The sequence below is a fragment of the Anopheles moucheti genome, chromosome 3 (genome assembly GCF_943734755.1).
Source record: "Anopheles moucheti chromosome 3, idAnoMoucSN_F20_07, whole genome shotgun sequence".
Classification (NCBI taxonomy): domain Eukaryota; kingdom Metazoa; phylum Arthropoda; class Insecta; order Diptera; family Culicidae; genus Anopheles; species Anopheles moucheti.
Window position 1 is genome coordinate 30,497,092 of NC_069141.1, and position 17,371 is coordinate 30,514,462.

The following is a 17,371-nucleotide window of genomic DNA, read 5'->3' on the forward strand; positions in this document are numbered from 1 at the left end:
GCTCGAAAGGGCAAAAGCTGCTGGTTATGGGTTTTCTTTTTCCGTGCCAGGCGCAAAACTAGTTTCGTGGTTTTGCAAAGCTGTTTTGCTGCCAACTAGCAGCGTGAAGGGATATTGAAGTTTAGCAAAACAAGGAAAGAATCGATAGAGATGAGTTGCCTATGTGAAGAAGAATTTTCTATACATTAAGCTAATTAGACGCTCTCGAGACTTTTAAACACTTATTTACAAAAAAATCTTCTTCAAAAATTAGTTCAATGTGCTAAACTAAACCCTGTTTAATAACATAATATGCAAAGTAGAATTTTAGTTCAAAGCTCGTAATCATCGTTGTAGATTACATAACGGAAGCATTTTATAATATTGTCAATGTGTTCAAAATTAAGTGCTTTTATACTCTTAAAAACGATCGCAAACCTATCCAATTACTTCAGCGTAGCAGACAGCTTAAGTAGGTTTATACTTTCGATGCTTCGCTTGCTACTAGCGGCGATCACGGCTGGAAGCGAAAAACCATTCGCCTGAAGTGATCAAAAAAGCCAGAAATTCAATCTTTTTACGAAACACTCAAGAAATACACAGAAAAAAAAACATAATGCAGAACGTTTCCTAATGGTGGCAGAAACTAAAACTTTGCTAGCCCGAAACTCACCTGCGGTTGACAGCCGACGACGATGAAGATGAATACGCCCTGCAGTGCGTTGATCAGATCGGTCACGATCCAGATGTAGTTCGGTCCACCGACGGCCCAGGAGATGACGTCCGCCACCCAGGTGACACCCATCACGACGACCAGCTTGAGACAGACGCGCCCCAGCGCAGCACTGTAAGAGGGAGAAGAAACCAAACCGCGGCTGAGCATACCACATGGGGACGGGGAAGACGTGTGAGAAGAGAGAGAGAGAGAGAGAAAGAAAAAAAAAGAAAGAGAAGGGGATAGGGATTTGGTTTAGGGGTGTGGAGAAGAGGGGCAGGGGGGGGGGGGGGTAGGGGGAAGAATGGGGGTTGGTGGGTCATTAAATCATGCCAGAAACGAAACATAACGCACAAACACACACAGAGCAAGGACACATATGGGGATATTAAAAACCAGAAACAAAAACGGGGCAATAATACTACCGATGGAGGGAAATTTCCATCCCACCTAAAACTACGTCATATGTACCATATTTGTTTGTGCGGCACCCTTAAAAACCTAAGCGAAAGAATCCCAAAGACCGCATCGGATTGGCAAATGCAAAACCCATGCACCAGATTTCCACTGTTCCCTGTGTATGTGTGTGAGAGTGTGTCCAATGTCCCAAAGAGTTGGTTTCACTTTGCCAGTTAGACCATTTTTTCCCGAGTCACCCTTTTCTAACCTCACAACCCTTGGGTTTCCATCACCTGCAACAGCATCACGTCTGGAGTGGTCCGCGCCGTGCGGTCCTATTTATTAGCGGGCACCGCGAGTCCGTTACTGGAGCGGGACACATTCATTTTTCCGGCGTGTTTTATTTTATTACCATTTTACTATTAGATTTATCACTCACTTTCGTCGTACCGCGTTGCCCCGGTAACCGACATCCAGCCGGGGGCTTCATGTTTCGAGGGTGGACTTCCCGCACGTCCCACAAGCGAACACTGGTGCACTATCGTCCTTTGGAGATTGGCCGTTCTTTTCCCCGTTGGAAGTGAGGGAGTTGTCGGGGTATTCTGAACAGATAAAACAACAAGCTCCAAATGGATTTCCGCCACGAGCAAGCGGTACTCGCTGGTACAGATAGAGGGAAAAAATTGCAATAAATCCTCGTAAAGAGAGGGACCATGCACACTAGCGGCACACGGGAACGGAGAGCAAAACTATCACTCGCAATGATACAGATTTTTGTACTTGCTGATCCCCTACCTCCCCTTGTGGGCCTCACCAGGTGGTCGACTTTTTCCGGCCGGATCGTTTGTCTTCGGCCACGAGGAGCCCACCCAACGTGTGGAAAATTGTCCCATCGTTCATGCCTGCTTCGGTCGAGTTGACACGGAAGCAAATTGGCCAAAGTCTCAGTGTTTTGTCCGTACGACCATGATGCTTGGCTTTGTGTGCACCTACATCGCAACAGGCCTACTTGTGTGGCGTGTGTGCCCCAAGAAAAGGGCACCCAGTTAGAGTTCATTATCGATGTTAGAACTTCTCCGTGCCGGTGATGTGGAGAAAACGCGACGCGAACGTCGGGCAAAGACACAGTTCCATAAATCTAAATTCGCCCTGACTTGCGCTTGATGCCGGCACGACTTTCACGAGATGTGTTGGGAAATTATCCGGTGCACTTGTTTCGCTTGTGTGTTGCCCTTGGTAACCTGGCTCTATCCTGGCCCCGTAATCAGTGTATAATTGAACGATCGAAGCGATGAAACTTGTGATGAAATTAAATTCAAACAATTCCCAGCCATCCGGACGACTGCCGACACGTTGCCATGGTAATTTATCGTTGTGAAGTCCGATTTATGCCATCGTTGATGTCGGTCCTTGTCATCGTCTTCGTTGTCCGGTAGCCGTTGACGGCAAGGATTCGTTAACAACCAGCCGAAAAGGTGAGTTTAATTGGCAACATCCCCAACGCGTCGATACACAGTTAATGCATCGTCGTGCTGCGTTCAAATCAAACTAAGCGACGAACCCTGCACAGGAATGCCGGTCGGAGGGGGGAGAAAAGAAGAACCAATTTTTTAGCATGCCTCAGGCATTGCTTTGTTTGTGACTGTTGTTTATCAATGGAATGTTCTAAAACTCTCATTTCCAGTTCCGTTTTTGATTTGGCGTAAGTCCCGGAAGGATTTTCGTGGAAGCTTCAACGATCCCATTATTTGCACTTACTCATAGCGAAGAAGTACTCCTTAATGATGCGGGCGGGTTTTTCGTTGCCAGACGGTAGAAATCAAAGTTAGAACCTAATTGTTTTGTACTTTTTTTGTTCCTCAATTTCAACATCTCCAAGTGGATCATTATGTTGGGAAATGCAATTTGAACTGCACTCTCACTGCATCACCGCTTTGCTCTTAGCTCAATGCAAAATTGAAACAAAACCCCCAAAAGGAAATCGGGATGTGCTTCTGCACTTTTTGCTTCCGGCACCGGGGTAGGGTTGCAAAGATGGCGCAATTAACATTCCTTTTTTTCGTTACCAAACCGAAAGCAAGCAAGCAATTCCGATAAGGTTGAGAGTGATTCCTCGCACTAATTGGAAAGGAAAAGGGGGGCGAGCTTTGAGCGATGAAAATGTTTCATTTGATATAAATCTTTTCCCCAAATTGACTCATATGTTTCCCCGTTTGTTTTTTGCTCTATTTTTATTTACAATTCCATTTTCCGTAGCGGAAAAAAAGAAAGTATAAAGGTCCTTAAAAACATACACTCGGGTAAGTGACAATTAATTACCCCGTGCGACAGTAAAACATTGCCCCGGCAAGGGGGTAATTGTAGCTAATTAAACAATTTCTCCATTAGATTTACGACATCACATTCCGGGTGTCAAAAGTACGAATCCTTTCAGCAATCTACAGAGCGTTCTGAGCATTCTTACTCTCCCTTTTACCGCATTAAAACATGCCCATGGAATGTGCTAAAACTTTTGCCCGAAACTTCGCTGAAGTCGGTCCTTGAAGCGATTTCGACCGGCTAAAATCGAATGAATAAAAATCGCTTCAGCACAACAAAAAACCGGGTTGGGTGGTTTTTAATTATTTCCCACCCATTTGGTGGCTGGTTCGCGTCTGAGTGCCGGTACTCAGGGCTGCTGTGCGCTGCGAGAAGATTTTCGCGCCATCGGATCACCGTCGAAGCAAATTTTGGAAGCAGAAGGTTTTTTTTTCTTTATCCATTCTCAACTCTCGCTGCCGTCGATGCCGGAAATGAGGTTGTGAACCGGTAAATGGGATGTCCTGGCCGGTGCCTTATTTCAGGCACATCTCCCTTCCTGTGCTGTCCGGAAACATCCAGTCGAGTACAACACACCCGAGCTAGCTGTATGTGTGTACCTTTTTTTTGTACAAATTCGTTCTAAATCGAAAATTGCTTTCGACAGGAAAACTTAAAATGTGCTGACCCATTTTGGTGCGCTGCAAAAAAGGGAAAACGTTCGACAGATACGGACGAAGAGAGAAAACTCCACCAATCCTTCTGTTTGTGGGTAGTGGTTTGGGGGAGAGGAAAAGCAAACGATTCAGGGGGAGGTTTTCGTTTGGCCGTCTCCACCTCCCATGTTCAACATCCGATTTAAAGGGACCAATACTTTTCTGCTGATTGAACGCTTCTTTTCGCTCGCGTGGACAGACGAGAGGTGAGAAAGGCTACGGTTGGGGAGTTTTTCCGGTCTATGTTGCAGCAACAGCCGGAACTACGCTCATCGTGCGAGTGAAGTTTGCAAAAGTGATTTTCAACCAGCAATCAAAAGAGAGAGAACAAAAAATCGCACCAGGATGAGCTAGGCGAAAGGTTTGCTTTACCACACGATCCATAATGGAAACTAATATTTGAACAACGGCACGACAAATTATGATCGCGAAACGTGTACGACCACAATGTTCACGGCGACGGCGACGACGACGACTTATGGGAAAATTCGTTTTCCCCGAACGAGAATATATTGCCACCCATTTATATTGGTTTGGTTCGGACCGAAATGCGTTCGGTCCGGGTGAGATATTTTCAAACAATGGCCAATGTTGAAACTGTCTTCGGAAACGAGTCCTAGTCGGGCTTAACAGGTCGATGAAAAATGGATATTAATTTATAAAAAGGGTGTCGTACACATGAAATCGCAAAAAGTGCCAGTTAAGTTCACAAATGTGGCACTTTATACAGCAAACCTATTACGACAATGGAACTATTACCAGTGTCGGCATAACGATTGAATATTAGATATTTCCGGACGATTTGAAGTTGTGAATATGGTAGCAAAGTCAACTGTCGTGGATGACATCGTCAAGTCAAATTATTTTCGATTCTAAAAGCATCCCATTAAAGCATTAACACAGTATACGGATAAAGTCCTGCGTCGTTGTGTGTTTGTGTTAGTTTCGTTTCTTTGCATTAGTACTACATATCGCAAGAGTTCGCTAGACGATCCTCTCGAATCTTCTACAGCGATTAACACAAGCAAAAAAGGAAACCAGAAGTGGGCTTAGTTACGGATAGGTTGAAAGAAAAGATAATAAAAACAAGGGAGCTAATCATACCGTTCCGTCGTTGATTTGACATCGTCCCGCTTCCATAGGCCACAGGTTAGCTGACGTGCGGTCGAGGCGAACAGTAGCAGATTGATGAAGAGCAGTATGCCGATCGGTCCGAAGAAGTAGATCAGCATCTCCATATTACCTGGGGAAAGAAAATCGGGAAAAAAGACACGCACGAACGTGATGAGCATAAATGCTGACACATGTGAGCAAACGATCAGTCAAGGATAGACGCCATCAAAACACAGCTGTATAAATATTATGCATGCCCGACGCTGTCTTCGCCTGCGCATCGATGAATCTGTCCGTAAGCGCGACGCCTGCAGGGCGATTTGATGTAATCCGGGGACAGGATTTAACCACCGCCCTACGTCATTAATGCATCAACAGCGATGCCCAAGGTATTTACCCGGGGGCCATCTCGGACAAGCTCGCGATCACGGGAGTGTAAGGTGCTGAGAGACACACCTTCCGTTTTCTGGGGGTTTGGGGGTTTTCTTTCTCTTCGTGCCCGTTGTAAAGATGGATTTGGTTTTGATGAACATGAGTTTAAAACTAGGTTAAATCGGTAAAAGATTGCTCCCCGGTGTTAACTCATTTATTATGGGCAATGAAATAAGCATTAATGTCATCGGTGATGTTCTTCGCTACGGTCTCCCTTTTTTTCTCTCGGAAAGTATCGAAAACTCTTGTCCATAAATTTCAAATCAAAAGGAATTCCATTTTATGGAGAGTAAATTTGCACAAAAAGCGAACTGAGCCGTATAATTTTATCGAATCAAACCGTATTGTCGGATCGGATCCCTATCGGTGGAGTTCATAAATCCCAAACTTCTCACGTCTTCCCGTGTGATACGGGCCGTCATCCACCGACCATCCAGACACAACAACAGTGTATCTCATTGTCTGCTGGCAATAAATTTGCAATATTGACTCACTTCCGTCCTTCTTGCTAAATCCGTTAGCGACGGGCGGAGGATATTGAAGTGGATTAGATTTACCATTCCGATATGCGACATCGACTGACTGCATCGTACGGTTCGGCCATACGGACAAAGCGATCCCATGAAATGTCTACAATGTAGCGTTTGCCAGCATGTTGGTTGACGAATAGGAAGGATAGTAAAGCACGGAAATAAAAAGATTCGCCAAGTCTAGAAAGCAGGTCTGCGAGGATGATCGCGATTCCACCGAACAGCAACTATACTGTTAATTGATGAAACAAAGATACACACATCGACAATGTGCTACAGTGTAAAGGACACTACGCTCGCTTCCACGTGGAGCAGGGCAAATATTTACATTTTATCGGCAAACGGGAAGGAATTTTAAATTAACGACTTTTTCATCCCACTTTTAGCTGGCTGGTTCCGGTTTTTTTTTCTTTATCGAGTGGAAGAATTTTCCACCCTGCACCTGTTGTTGCTGTTGTTGACGATTGGTAAGATATCGCATTTCCTCAATACTTTTCCACTTATCCTGTTCTGTTTAAAGAATATCTAACTTCCAGCACAAATACATCCTGTGTTCCAATCTTCCCATTCGATTGCAGTGGAAAATCGAAACTCTCTGCTCACCTTCACGGAACACCGAATCACTGGGAAAAGTGATACGAAAGAAGAAATTTCATACCATCCTTTCAGGCCATTTCGCCACATTCTTTGGAAAGTACCTGAAGTTTACGGAGGAGCTTTGGTAGAACGAGCGATAGGGTGGACATTTTTCCGCCCATTCGGTACCGTATTCAGTGAATGAAACTAACGAGAATTTTATGCTGCATGACGGTTACGGTTACCAGGACGACTGAACACCCGGATGAGACTTCCACCGAGTGCCGTAACTGGGGAGTAACAATTGAATGGAAAATATATCACATTTTTTCCGCCTTCTTGTGGAACGGAGAAATTGTCGAACAAATTTTCTTGTGACAATAAAAAAAACGCATCTGAATAGTGCAATTGTGGTGCTCTTGGGTGGGGTATTTGAGTATTTGTGACTTTACAGGAAAATTTACTAGAGGAAGAGTTGGTAGTAAATTCAACTTTGCAAAATTTAAACTCAACTAAAGGTATTGGTTTTCAATTCTGGTATCTCGGAATTCACTTACTTCACTTACTTTCGTTTATGCCAAAGGTGAGAAATATATTCACCAAGGCTCAACAAGGGTAAAATAGCCGATCAACAGACTTAGCAAATCCCATCTAAATACGGCGCAACATTGTTTCAATTCTAAGGGAAAGAGTTGTCTATCTTGTTTCCTGTCGATGGATGTCTATGCTTAATCGCGGAAACCCACCATTATGGTGTCTGTCACGTGGTCATCGATAGCTGACCGGCGAAAACAGATTGTGCAAAACCGGGGAATTACATTGTCCAGCGTTGAACGATTAGAAAATCGCTTCGGGCAACACTGGCAGCAGTGAAAGTGCGCGCACTTGTACATAAATTTGCACGCCCGTTTTTGTCCCGTTTTTCATCGCCCGCTCAATCATCCATCAATTTCGATGGCTTGGGATCGATTCCGAGAGCAAGTCGAAATCGGTTTCACGCCTTTAGTCATATCAACTGTTTTTTTTTCTTCTTCAACAGTGGCCGGTTGGGACGGGTTTTTTTTTCTCCGGCCTGAAGAGCAAAAACAAAAACACGAAACCTATCCCCACATGATTTTCATTATCAAGGTCTCGAGGGTTTTGTGATCTTGCACACCGCGTGAGATTGATCGGACGATCCCCGTTGCCCTGGCATACTGATGATTAATTCGATACCGGCCAGCAAACCGAATGTGGGAGATCTTCTTGATTCTTCCAAAGTCACAACCATCGATCATCGCCCCAAGATCAACAGCTGTCAATCGGAAGATCGCCAAGACGCCAATGTGTCGTCCGGGTGGTTTTTTTCCCGTATTTCCTTTACATAAGAAAAAACATCTGGACAACTTTTCTTGCTTCGCTTTCTTTTGGCCCAATATGATTTGTTTTTATGGGTGGAAATTCGACACCTCCCTCTCCCTCCCCCTCCCCTCCCTACCCTCTCCTCTCAAATCCCATCTAACTTCACACTTATTTAGCCGCTCAATTTTCGCGTCACCGGATCGATTATGGATGACGTTCGTAATGCCTTCGGGCTATTTTCAACACTTTTCGGCGCAATTTATCTACGCCCATGGTTTAGCTTATGAAATGTGTTTTTTTTTTGCTCCTAAAAGCAACCAATTTTAGACAAAAAAAAAGTCAATTTCAAGGCTAAATCTCACCGTGCCGTAATGGGAGTGGAACGTTTATGGTGGAAGTAATTTAGACGACAGAAAAAAAAGGGAAAATAATATCTGACACATGGTGCGTATTAAAGCCGACACGTAAAGCGGTTCATTAAAGACACCTTTCGGTGCTACTGTTATCATTATTTACCAGCGAAATTGATTTTCTTTCCAACCCTTATTTAATTTGGAGAAACAAAAGAACTTGTTCCTATGAAAAGGGAAAATGAAGCATAAAATGTCTAAAATGTCTAAAGCTCAAAGGTTTCGACAGTAGCACATGGTGAACCTTTTTTGGGGGTGTTAAAATCGGAAGGAATGCATGGGACGTTGTGTCTAGACAAAGCGGATGATTGATTATCCGGATGACGGACGTTGAAATGTGGAGCAGTTGGTCAGTGAATGGCCTCCGGAGGTACACTCTTCACTTCCCCATTAGATTATAATCCACCGAGCCCCAGAAAGCAGTGGACATCGTACGCGAACGGACACAAATCGTTGTGGCTTAATTTATTATTCAAAGTGAGTCTACGCTTTGAAACTCGCGCCCAGGGAAGTTCTCACGGATCCACCGGATCAGGCCGGGTAGCGAACCGGATGGGAATGATAATTTAATTAAAGTTTCTTCAACCACACCCGAGCTTTGAACGTCAACGTGGGGTAGATCGTATGCTTGCAGGTAAGCTTTGAAGGGATATCGAGCTGTTATTGTCCGATTCGAACAGGACGACCTTGTCCAAAGAATGGTGTTTGTATCGAAACGATCGCATACATACGCTTCCTCGATCTCGAGCTCGAACGAAGGTTCGGTTCTTGCCCACGGCAACGCACAAAGAACAGTAAATCTTTGCCCCTCTCATTATCGTCGCTAGTTACTCGAGTGTAGTAAAAACAGTGCGCCTACCCTCCTCCATCCCGAACCGGCCCATTAACGTTTCTTTCTCGCGTTAATCGAAAATGAAGTTTAATGAAGCGAAAGTCGACGCCGATATGCCCTGGCCTCGGACGAAAGCCCCAGAACGAATGCAGCATAGTCAGCATCAGCAATTGCCACCGCCTGCAGGCATTAGGCAACGGTGTGTCCCTCCGTTTCCAGCTGTAGGGACAAACCGGTGACCCAATTCCGCCGGTGGAGCAAACTAAAAAGTAATCGCCAAACTTATTGCGCCGTACAAACGAAGCCAGTCTGGTAATACACCTTCGCAGAGTGTGTACGTTGGCTGGTTTTTTTTTATCCTCCAACACAAAAAAAAAAACACGTCTACATTCCACAAACGCACTAATGATCACGTTGCGATGCGACGACAGCAAAAACCATCCACGGAGGAGGACGGAGGGAAAATACATTTTTATTATCATCCTCCGTACGCCGTGCGTTCGTCGCTTTGTCGTCATTGGTGTTTCCATGGTTTGACGTTGCGAAACTGGACGCGAAAAACAATTACCAATCGCAAATCGAATGATTTAGTGCATAAATGAAAGTGAAGCAAAGGTGCCTGTAGTGCTTTTATGAAGCAGTAACTGTGTCCACGGCGTCTGATCAATTGAAACTTGGAGGTGACCGGGGGGCTCGCCCGAAAACAGCTTCCGTAAGGCTAGAGCCCTTTCTCTTGGGCAATACATAGAAAGTCCTTTCACTGTTCTCCATTCAAGCATATCCACATTAGAAACTGTTACTGGCCAAATAGTAACCAGAGCCAGTTTTCGATTGACAGAATAATGAAATAAATTGTCGATTTGAAAGTCGATCCCCATTTTCGTTTTGTATTCTATTGTTTGGTACAATAAAATTAGGTTGTCCTGTAGGTGCTCAAACTAATAGGTAATAAAACACTCGTTTGCTATTATTAAAGCTTTATTCGATAGCGCAACATAATTTTTTAATCAATATCTCAAGACTTGCAATGCTATTTTCCTCATTCCTCAAACGAAAAATAACCTCATCCTGCTACACATCGAGACAACAACGGTTCCAGTAGCATTTCTCGCTTGTCCACATATTGTCATATTTATTTATTTATTTACATACAACGGTCGCGAGTCCTGTCAGAACGCACTTGAGGAAGGCGGACTATCCAGACAGGTGTTGAGGTTGTATCTGCAGGTTGGCGGACACAACACAATAATGTGCGAATGGTCCACACTCGCCAACAGATAGGAAACGATCGCGTTGTGTCTGTGTACAAAATGTGTCATTCTGTCGTACAACGCGCCAGGTTGGTAAATCGATTTTTGCGGAGGATGTTTGCAAAATGTAGACCCAAACCCCTTAATCATGCATCGTATCGAACACTCATCGGCAGCATCGTGGAAGCGTGGGGATGTTCGTAAAACCGTTTTATTTATTTCACTGCCATACATATTTTCAATTAAACAAACGCCCCAACACTCACTTATGGTGTGGCTTATGTTGCCATTCGTGTTTATGGTACACGGGTGTCCTGTGGGGGTTTGAAATAAATTACTTCAAACGGTAACGACACTTGAAAAATACAACACGGTACGGTAACGCTGGCTTGTAGCCGGTAAGATGAAGTGTCTTTAATGGTTTGTTTCCAATGACGTAAAGTGAAAGATTTATTTTTAAATTATGCTCTCATCGATTTTGTCTCTCGCTGGATCGATTAACTAGTTTTAGCGAGACTATTGTTAGAGCATTGAACCCCAATGGCCAACAGATTCCAAGTTGATAGACTAGAACTGTTCGTGTTGATACAAATTATCCCCAAAAAGGGAGCAGCGAATGTGAGAGGTGGACGGTCATTAATTATAAGTTTAATTGAATCAACCAGCAACTCTGCAGTGCATGCATTCCTGGAGTGCTTAGAATGCAATTAGGTTGCACTTCTTGGTGAGGGTAGCTCAGGAATAGGAAAGGAATTGGTTGGAAGTTGCATCGCACAATTATCGCCACGTTTATCACAATCGAACCGGTCAAGCAATTTACACAAATTGATCACTTCAACAAAGACATTGAAATCATTCTTCAAGCTAAGCAGATGAAATTGTGACCCAGTGATTTATGAGTGTAGGTGAGCTTCTTCCTTCAGACATTTTGTTTTTTTTATTGTATGCTCCATCGCACTTGAATAAATAGCAACCACTGTAGCATCTTCGTGATAAGACACAATCCTTCTGCTTCTCTGCTTCTTCCTTCCATTCATGGGCTAAGATTCATGGGTGACATAATGGGTTGAATCTGGCCGATTAGTGTTGTTCGTGATCGGTGAGCCCCAAAACTAATATTTAGCGTTGATACAGAAACGTGTCATAATTCACAGCTAGTTCGTTAACAAGCATAAAGCACCATAAATCGTGCGTTGCTTCAATCGATCGAGAACGGATAGCGGTGCGTGGTGCTGGTTGGAGCACAAAGTTAACGGAACACTCGGAACAGCCTCCCAGAGCACCACCGGTCTCAGGTAATGTCCGCGTTCATGCTTCCGAGAATCCTCCAAACGCTAATAGTTTTACCGCGAGCGACGTCGGTGCCCAGCAAAACGGACCACGATAGATGAGGTGAGACAACAACAAAAAAAAAACGCATCCACCAAACACCGGCCAAAACACACACAGGGGAGGCGCACGCATCACGCCGGCAAACAGGGAACTCCGGGTTCCACCCGCAAACAGACCGGCGGGTGGTGTTGCCCTATGGACGACCGACTAAATGTCTAAACGAAGTAAAATTTATGGGCCAAACTGCGGGTCGTCCATAAATCAAGCGGGTCGCCATCGCCGCAGTCGCAGACCGTGTGGTCAGGCTGCTTTTGCAAAACTCCACGTTTTACCGCCAAAGGGAAGCCGTCTCCTATCGGTCTACGTCTGGTGTTCTTTTTTTTTTGTTTTAGTAATTTGTATGTGGAAAGCAAACTGGCAACCAAAAGGGACTCCAAACCAATGTTTTGAATTCTACTGATGTGTGTTCCTGTTATTTTGGCTTACCCTTTGGACCGTATCACATCACCGACAAGGGTCGTCGAGACAAGATCATACTGGGAATAGGAGGTTGGGGTTTCTTATCACGCTGGCACGAAGATGCCAGAAGGTCGCTAAAGAAATTCGTCTCTCCACGCTTCTCCTTCTCTCCAGCTCCCCATCAATTAAGTAGGAAGAATGTAGAAGACTCTGTAAGACACCGCATACAGCAAGGTTCAGTTTCATAGGTTCGAAGAATCAACGACAAAAAAACGACATCACCTCAACTTCAATCTCCCCAAGTCATCAGACGAATGCCGCGCAAAAAAACGGTTTGGCGAAAATTGCCGCGGGATAACGAAAAAACACAGTTATCTTCGTTACAAATTCGCGAACATTACCATGGATGAGTGCGGCACTCGGTCAGGCTTAACGTAGTCCCGGGGGTAAATTTTCACTTCAGCATCGCGCGCTGGCGTAGAAGAGGGGCAACATGTGCAGTTTACAAAATGGTTCTTTTCTTTTTCTGAGTTTTTATTAGTCGCCGGACTGGTTGCTGCATCTACTGATTTGTCGATCTTTAAGCAAGCAAATATCAGTAGAAATTACCGAGACTGAAGAGAATTAAGATGTAGTTAGTTGTTAAAGTCCTGAAGACATGATGGTGTCAACACCACCAACACCATGTCTCTCAAGAGACGTCATCAAAAAACATCTGATTTGACATTTATAAATTAGAGTCTTCAAGAACACATACCAATCTACTAATAATTATTATTTACTGAATAATCAAGAAACCAACGGATGATTAGCATGAAGATTTCAACTCGAATCAAGCGAGGTGTATTAATTATTTGCTGCAATTTTGTGTATTTTAAATTAATTTTGCATTAATAAAACTATTAACTGGACAATTCAAAATAGCAGACGCTCATTCAACACATTATACCCATTAAGTACACTGGCAATGCAAATTGATTTTAAACACCATTTCATTAGAATCGCAAGTTCCATGATGTAGCCACCATCGTTTTTCCACCATCATCCCGCAAACATAATGTTGGCGACCCAACATCCAGCATTATTTATGAACCATGGCCATGAATACGTTTCTATTTTTAATATGCAGCATCACTTACTTCCAATCGAACCGGACCAGTCGTCGCATATTCCGACGCTTTCCGACGTGGCCCTGCCTGGTAATGCTTCCGTACCTTCCTCGCTAAAACAAACCATGATGCTTCCACCATGATTCTTTCCCCGGGGTGATGCTCTAATCTCTACTTGTTTGTTCATTCATGCTCTTTTCCACGAGCTATCTCGCATCGTTCACCCCAATGGGGGAGGTTTTTTTTTTTTGTTCGTGTAGTTCCGTTTCGAACCGGCGACTGTCTGCTGTTTTCCATCCGCCTTTGATTGACAGCTTTAGCACGCGGATTGGTGTCAAATGTATGCGCCCCGCGCACGATGGGCAAGATGCCGCGATCTTGACGCGATCGTTCGCACCGACACGCGTACACAGGCAACGCACTATCAGTTTGGTCGTGATCGTCAAGAAACTGAACTTCTTTACCGCTGGGCATACACCGCAGCTACGCGAGAAAAGCAAGAGAAGAATGTTGGATAGGCATTGATTGCAAAATTTCACTTTTCGCACATTGTCGCTGACCTGCGTCGTAGTTTCGGTTATCTTGGTTGGACATGTTGGTGGTAGGCAGGGCGTGTAAGGTGGTCGCTTTGTGGCAACATCCTCTTCCGGATCCATTAACCAAAGAGTGCCCCGGAGCTATACAACCCGGTAGAAAGTGAAGCGTGATCGTTGAGAAATGAAAGCCGGCCAGCAAGTAAAGCAAAGGAACAAAGCAATTTTGGGGGATTCGACGGGGGTTTTTCCTGGTGGCCGAACCGGACATAATGTAATCGTAGTCATCTGACACATTTGTTCTTCGGAAACATGCTCGAGGTGAGCAATGTGGATGACTAAGGTCAAAAATAACCTCCAAAAAAAGAAAGACACATATCACGCCTCAGAAGCGTGTATGTTATCATTACACCGGTGGGGGAAGAATTCATTTGAAGAGTAAATCTGAACAGGAGAAGAGCAAGAATAAAAGTCATAAATATTCGAACGTCAGTACGATTTAGATTTACCAATTCCCGGGTGGATCTGGTCTAAATAGATGCGGTAGCTTTTTGGTTGATCGTTTAGTTTTGGTCGTGTTTTTGTTTACTTAATTTTGAGCAATTTCTGTTCACCAGACACCTCACAATGTGGTTTGATTTGGTTGGAAATTTTGGCAAAAAAAACCCTCCAGTACAGTTTTATGTTTATTCAGGCTATATTTCAGATCAGTTTCCGGTGTGATGAGTAGCAGATTTCTAATCTTAAAATCTGCTTAATTTAAACGCCTGTAACTTCTTTAATTTGCGTCCTAGACTATTAATAGTTTGATCTGATTTCGATAAAAAACCTCACAATTTTCGGACTTTTTGGCAAGTTTTCAGGGTAAAACTTTATAAAAATGCTTTTTTCTTGAAACGCCTGTAACTTCTTCAAGTTCTACATCTCAGTGCAAGTGTGCAAGTGTTCAAGAGCAGTGAAGAAAAGAACAAAAACGACAGGCACGATTTTTCAGCAACAGTTTTCCTTTATATCCCACCGTTGTTGTACTGGTGTCCATGATCTAAACACAAAAACCATCCTGATTGGATGAGCTTTTCAAGTAGTTCGTTGATGGAAAAGAATGCACCCGACAAATTGCAACAGGCACAAGGGGAGAGAGAGAGTTTTCAATTCCTTTACCGGTGCATTGAATCGTACTGATCAAAGAGAACCATTCATTCCTCCTCTACCTACAAACGTAACAATTTTCTTCCTGGTTCCGGTAAGCAACAATTTGCATTTAGATTGCATAGATGCAAGGAAGTCTTTTGATGAACACATTGCGAAATAGGATCTTTGCTTTGTGATGCTGTTGGAATGGGTGTGCGTAGAGAAAATTATGCCTTCAAAATGAAAAACTATTTCCACTGTTCTTTCCCATACAAATCATGCTAAAACTGCTGCCTAATGGAAGTTACGAATAACTTCCTTCTGTTACCGAAACACACAACCTGACGGATGTGGAGAATTATTCACATGATAAGAACGGTTCGTTGAAAATTCGAAATATTTGTCCAAGTTCCGTACCAGTGTCTTCCCACAACCGCTTCATTCTGGGGGATGAGGTGAGGATAATTTGTCTCAAGCAAAAAGGCAAAAATTAACCCCGAAAGCAGTTTGGAAATTCTGAAAAAACGTGCGGATAATTACGTCCCGGGCCCAAACCACGCCAACCAACCGATCCGAACCGGATGTGTGCGTGTGTGTGTATGCGAGTATGCGGCGGAGGCAGACAATCTGTGAAAACAGATCGCTCATCGGTTTGCATCTGTGTACCAACAGCGGCCAGAAACCTTTACCGAAAACAAACCCCCAGTGCTCGCGCACTGAACTTCATGACCCATTTCCCACCGGACCGATTACACGAATGTGTCTTGCGCGGGCTCTTCTTTTCGCTCTGTTTCGTGGTGCGTGTCTGTCCGTCGAACGCACACAGAATGACAAACTGTCTCAGAAGCATGCCCCTTTAACTTCACATTCGGCGAACCACGATCCGCTCCACAAGGGGTTTTTTTTTTGGCAAATGATGAAGGAATCTCGATGGCTGGCCAAAGTCAAAAATTGTAATTTCGGAGGTATTTCTAGTGTCTCTGTTTATCTCGTTGCTTCCCATCGTGCGTTTCGGGTCGGGATACCCGGGTTCCCAGCGAAACGATTTTCCAAGGGCTAAGAATGGGAATATGTTTTGAGTATGGAGTTTTGCTCATTACAGCAAAAGCAAGAAATGATTTATAGCAGACATGCGATCAAGTGTGTTCCAATTTTAGAACACATAGTCAAGACGTCTTATATTTTTTTCCTGTTTTATTTCTTTATTCTAATTTGTTGTTCGAAAATGAACCCGAAAATTTCACGACGATCCTTTAATTAACAAACTCACACGATCGATTGAACATCATACCATACTTGCATATTCATCGTCAACTGTTCCTCGCACCCAGAGGGTAGTTCCATATGTGGCAGAAAATTTAAATTAAAATTTTCATCACTAAAAAGAAACATCATACAGAGCTTTAATTAAATCCTCACACACGGTGAGCAGCCCTTGTGTTTGCGAACTCAATTTAAGTTTTTATCACGCGCTCACCGTTGCCGTTTTCAACTTTTCCGACGACGACGACGACGACGGCAGGAAACAAACTTCATTCCCGAAGCAAAATCATCACCCAAACACCCAAAAGTAGTGAAGACAAAAACAAAAAATGGTGGCGAAAATTCACAAGTCATTTTCTATTAATCAAGCACGGTTTTTCGCTTTCGGGACGGAATATGTCGGTTTGCAATATCTGCCATGTTTATTTAAACACATTCGGGATATAAACTTCCCCATGCGAAAATGCTTTAAAATACTTATTCCCATTTTTTTTTGGTTATTCCCAAATTGTTTATCATAACCGGATCCAGGGTTTTTTTTTCTTCATTCTCGTCGCTTTTCTAATCGATTAAAACGCGTTGAAAAACAGCTTCATAAACACCACCAAAACAAACATCAATTCGCAAACTGTTTGATCGAAGCGAAAACGAATCGATAAGTCGAATATCTATGGACCACCATCCTACCAAAGAAACGCTCCCCGAGGAACACACCTTAAGCGACATCTGTCGTATTCGATTCCGCGTGACACTCCCCTGATGGGAGAGCTTGTCCGTACCAATCGAAGGAATGCTCAGTGGGAATCTTTACGAAACGTTTTACAGTGCCTGATATGCTGGTGCCATTATTATTAATCCTATTAATCAAACCAGGGTTGTTGATTTCTCCGCCGGGAGATGTTGAACGTGTGTTATGCCTTTTTTTACCTCTATCCTAGGTTTGTTGTGCATTC

The 17,371-nt window shown here is 43.7% G+C and overlaps 1 protein-coding gene across 2 annotated transcripts in view; it reads right to left on the reverse strand.

Moving 5' to 3' along the window:
* Positions 1–17,371, reverse strand: part of LOC128306017 (probable G-protein coupled receptor Mth-like 1) — a 142,382-nt gene that overhangs the window by 2,368 nt on the left and 122,643 nt on the right. The window contains exons 5-6 of one of the 2 annotated variants that reach the window (XM_053043688.1): positions 5,212–5,350; positions 653–824 (exon numbers count right to left, since the gene is read on the reverse strand). In XM_053043688.1, coding sequence (XP_052899648.1) covers positions 653–824; positions 5,212–5,350 — 311 coding nt within the window. Of the gene's footprint in view, positions 1–652; positions 855–5,211; positions 5,351–17,371 lie in introns of both variants that reach the window. The other variant, XM_053043687.1, reaches the window with a different exon arrangement.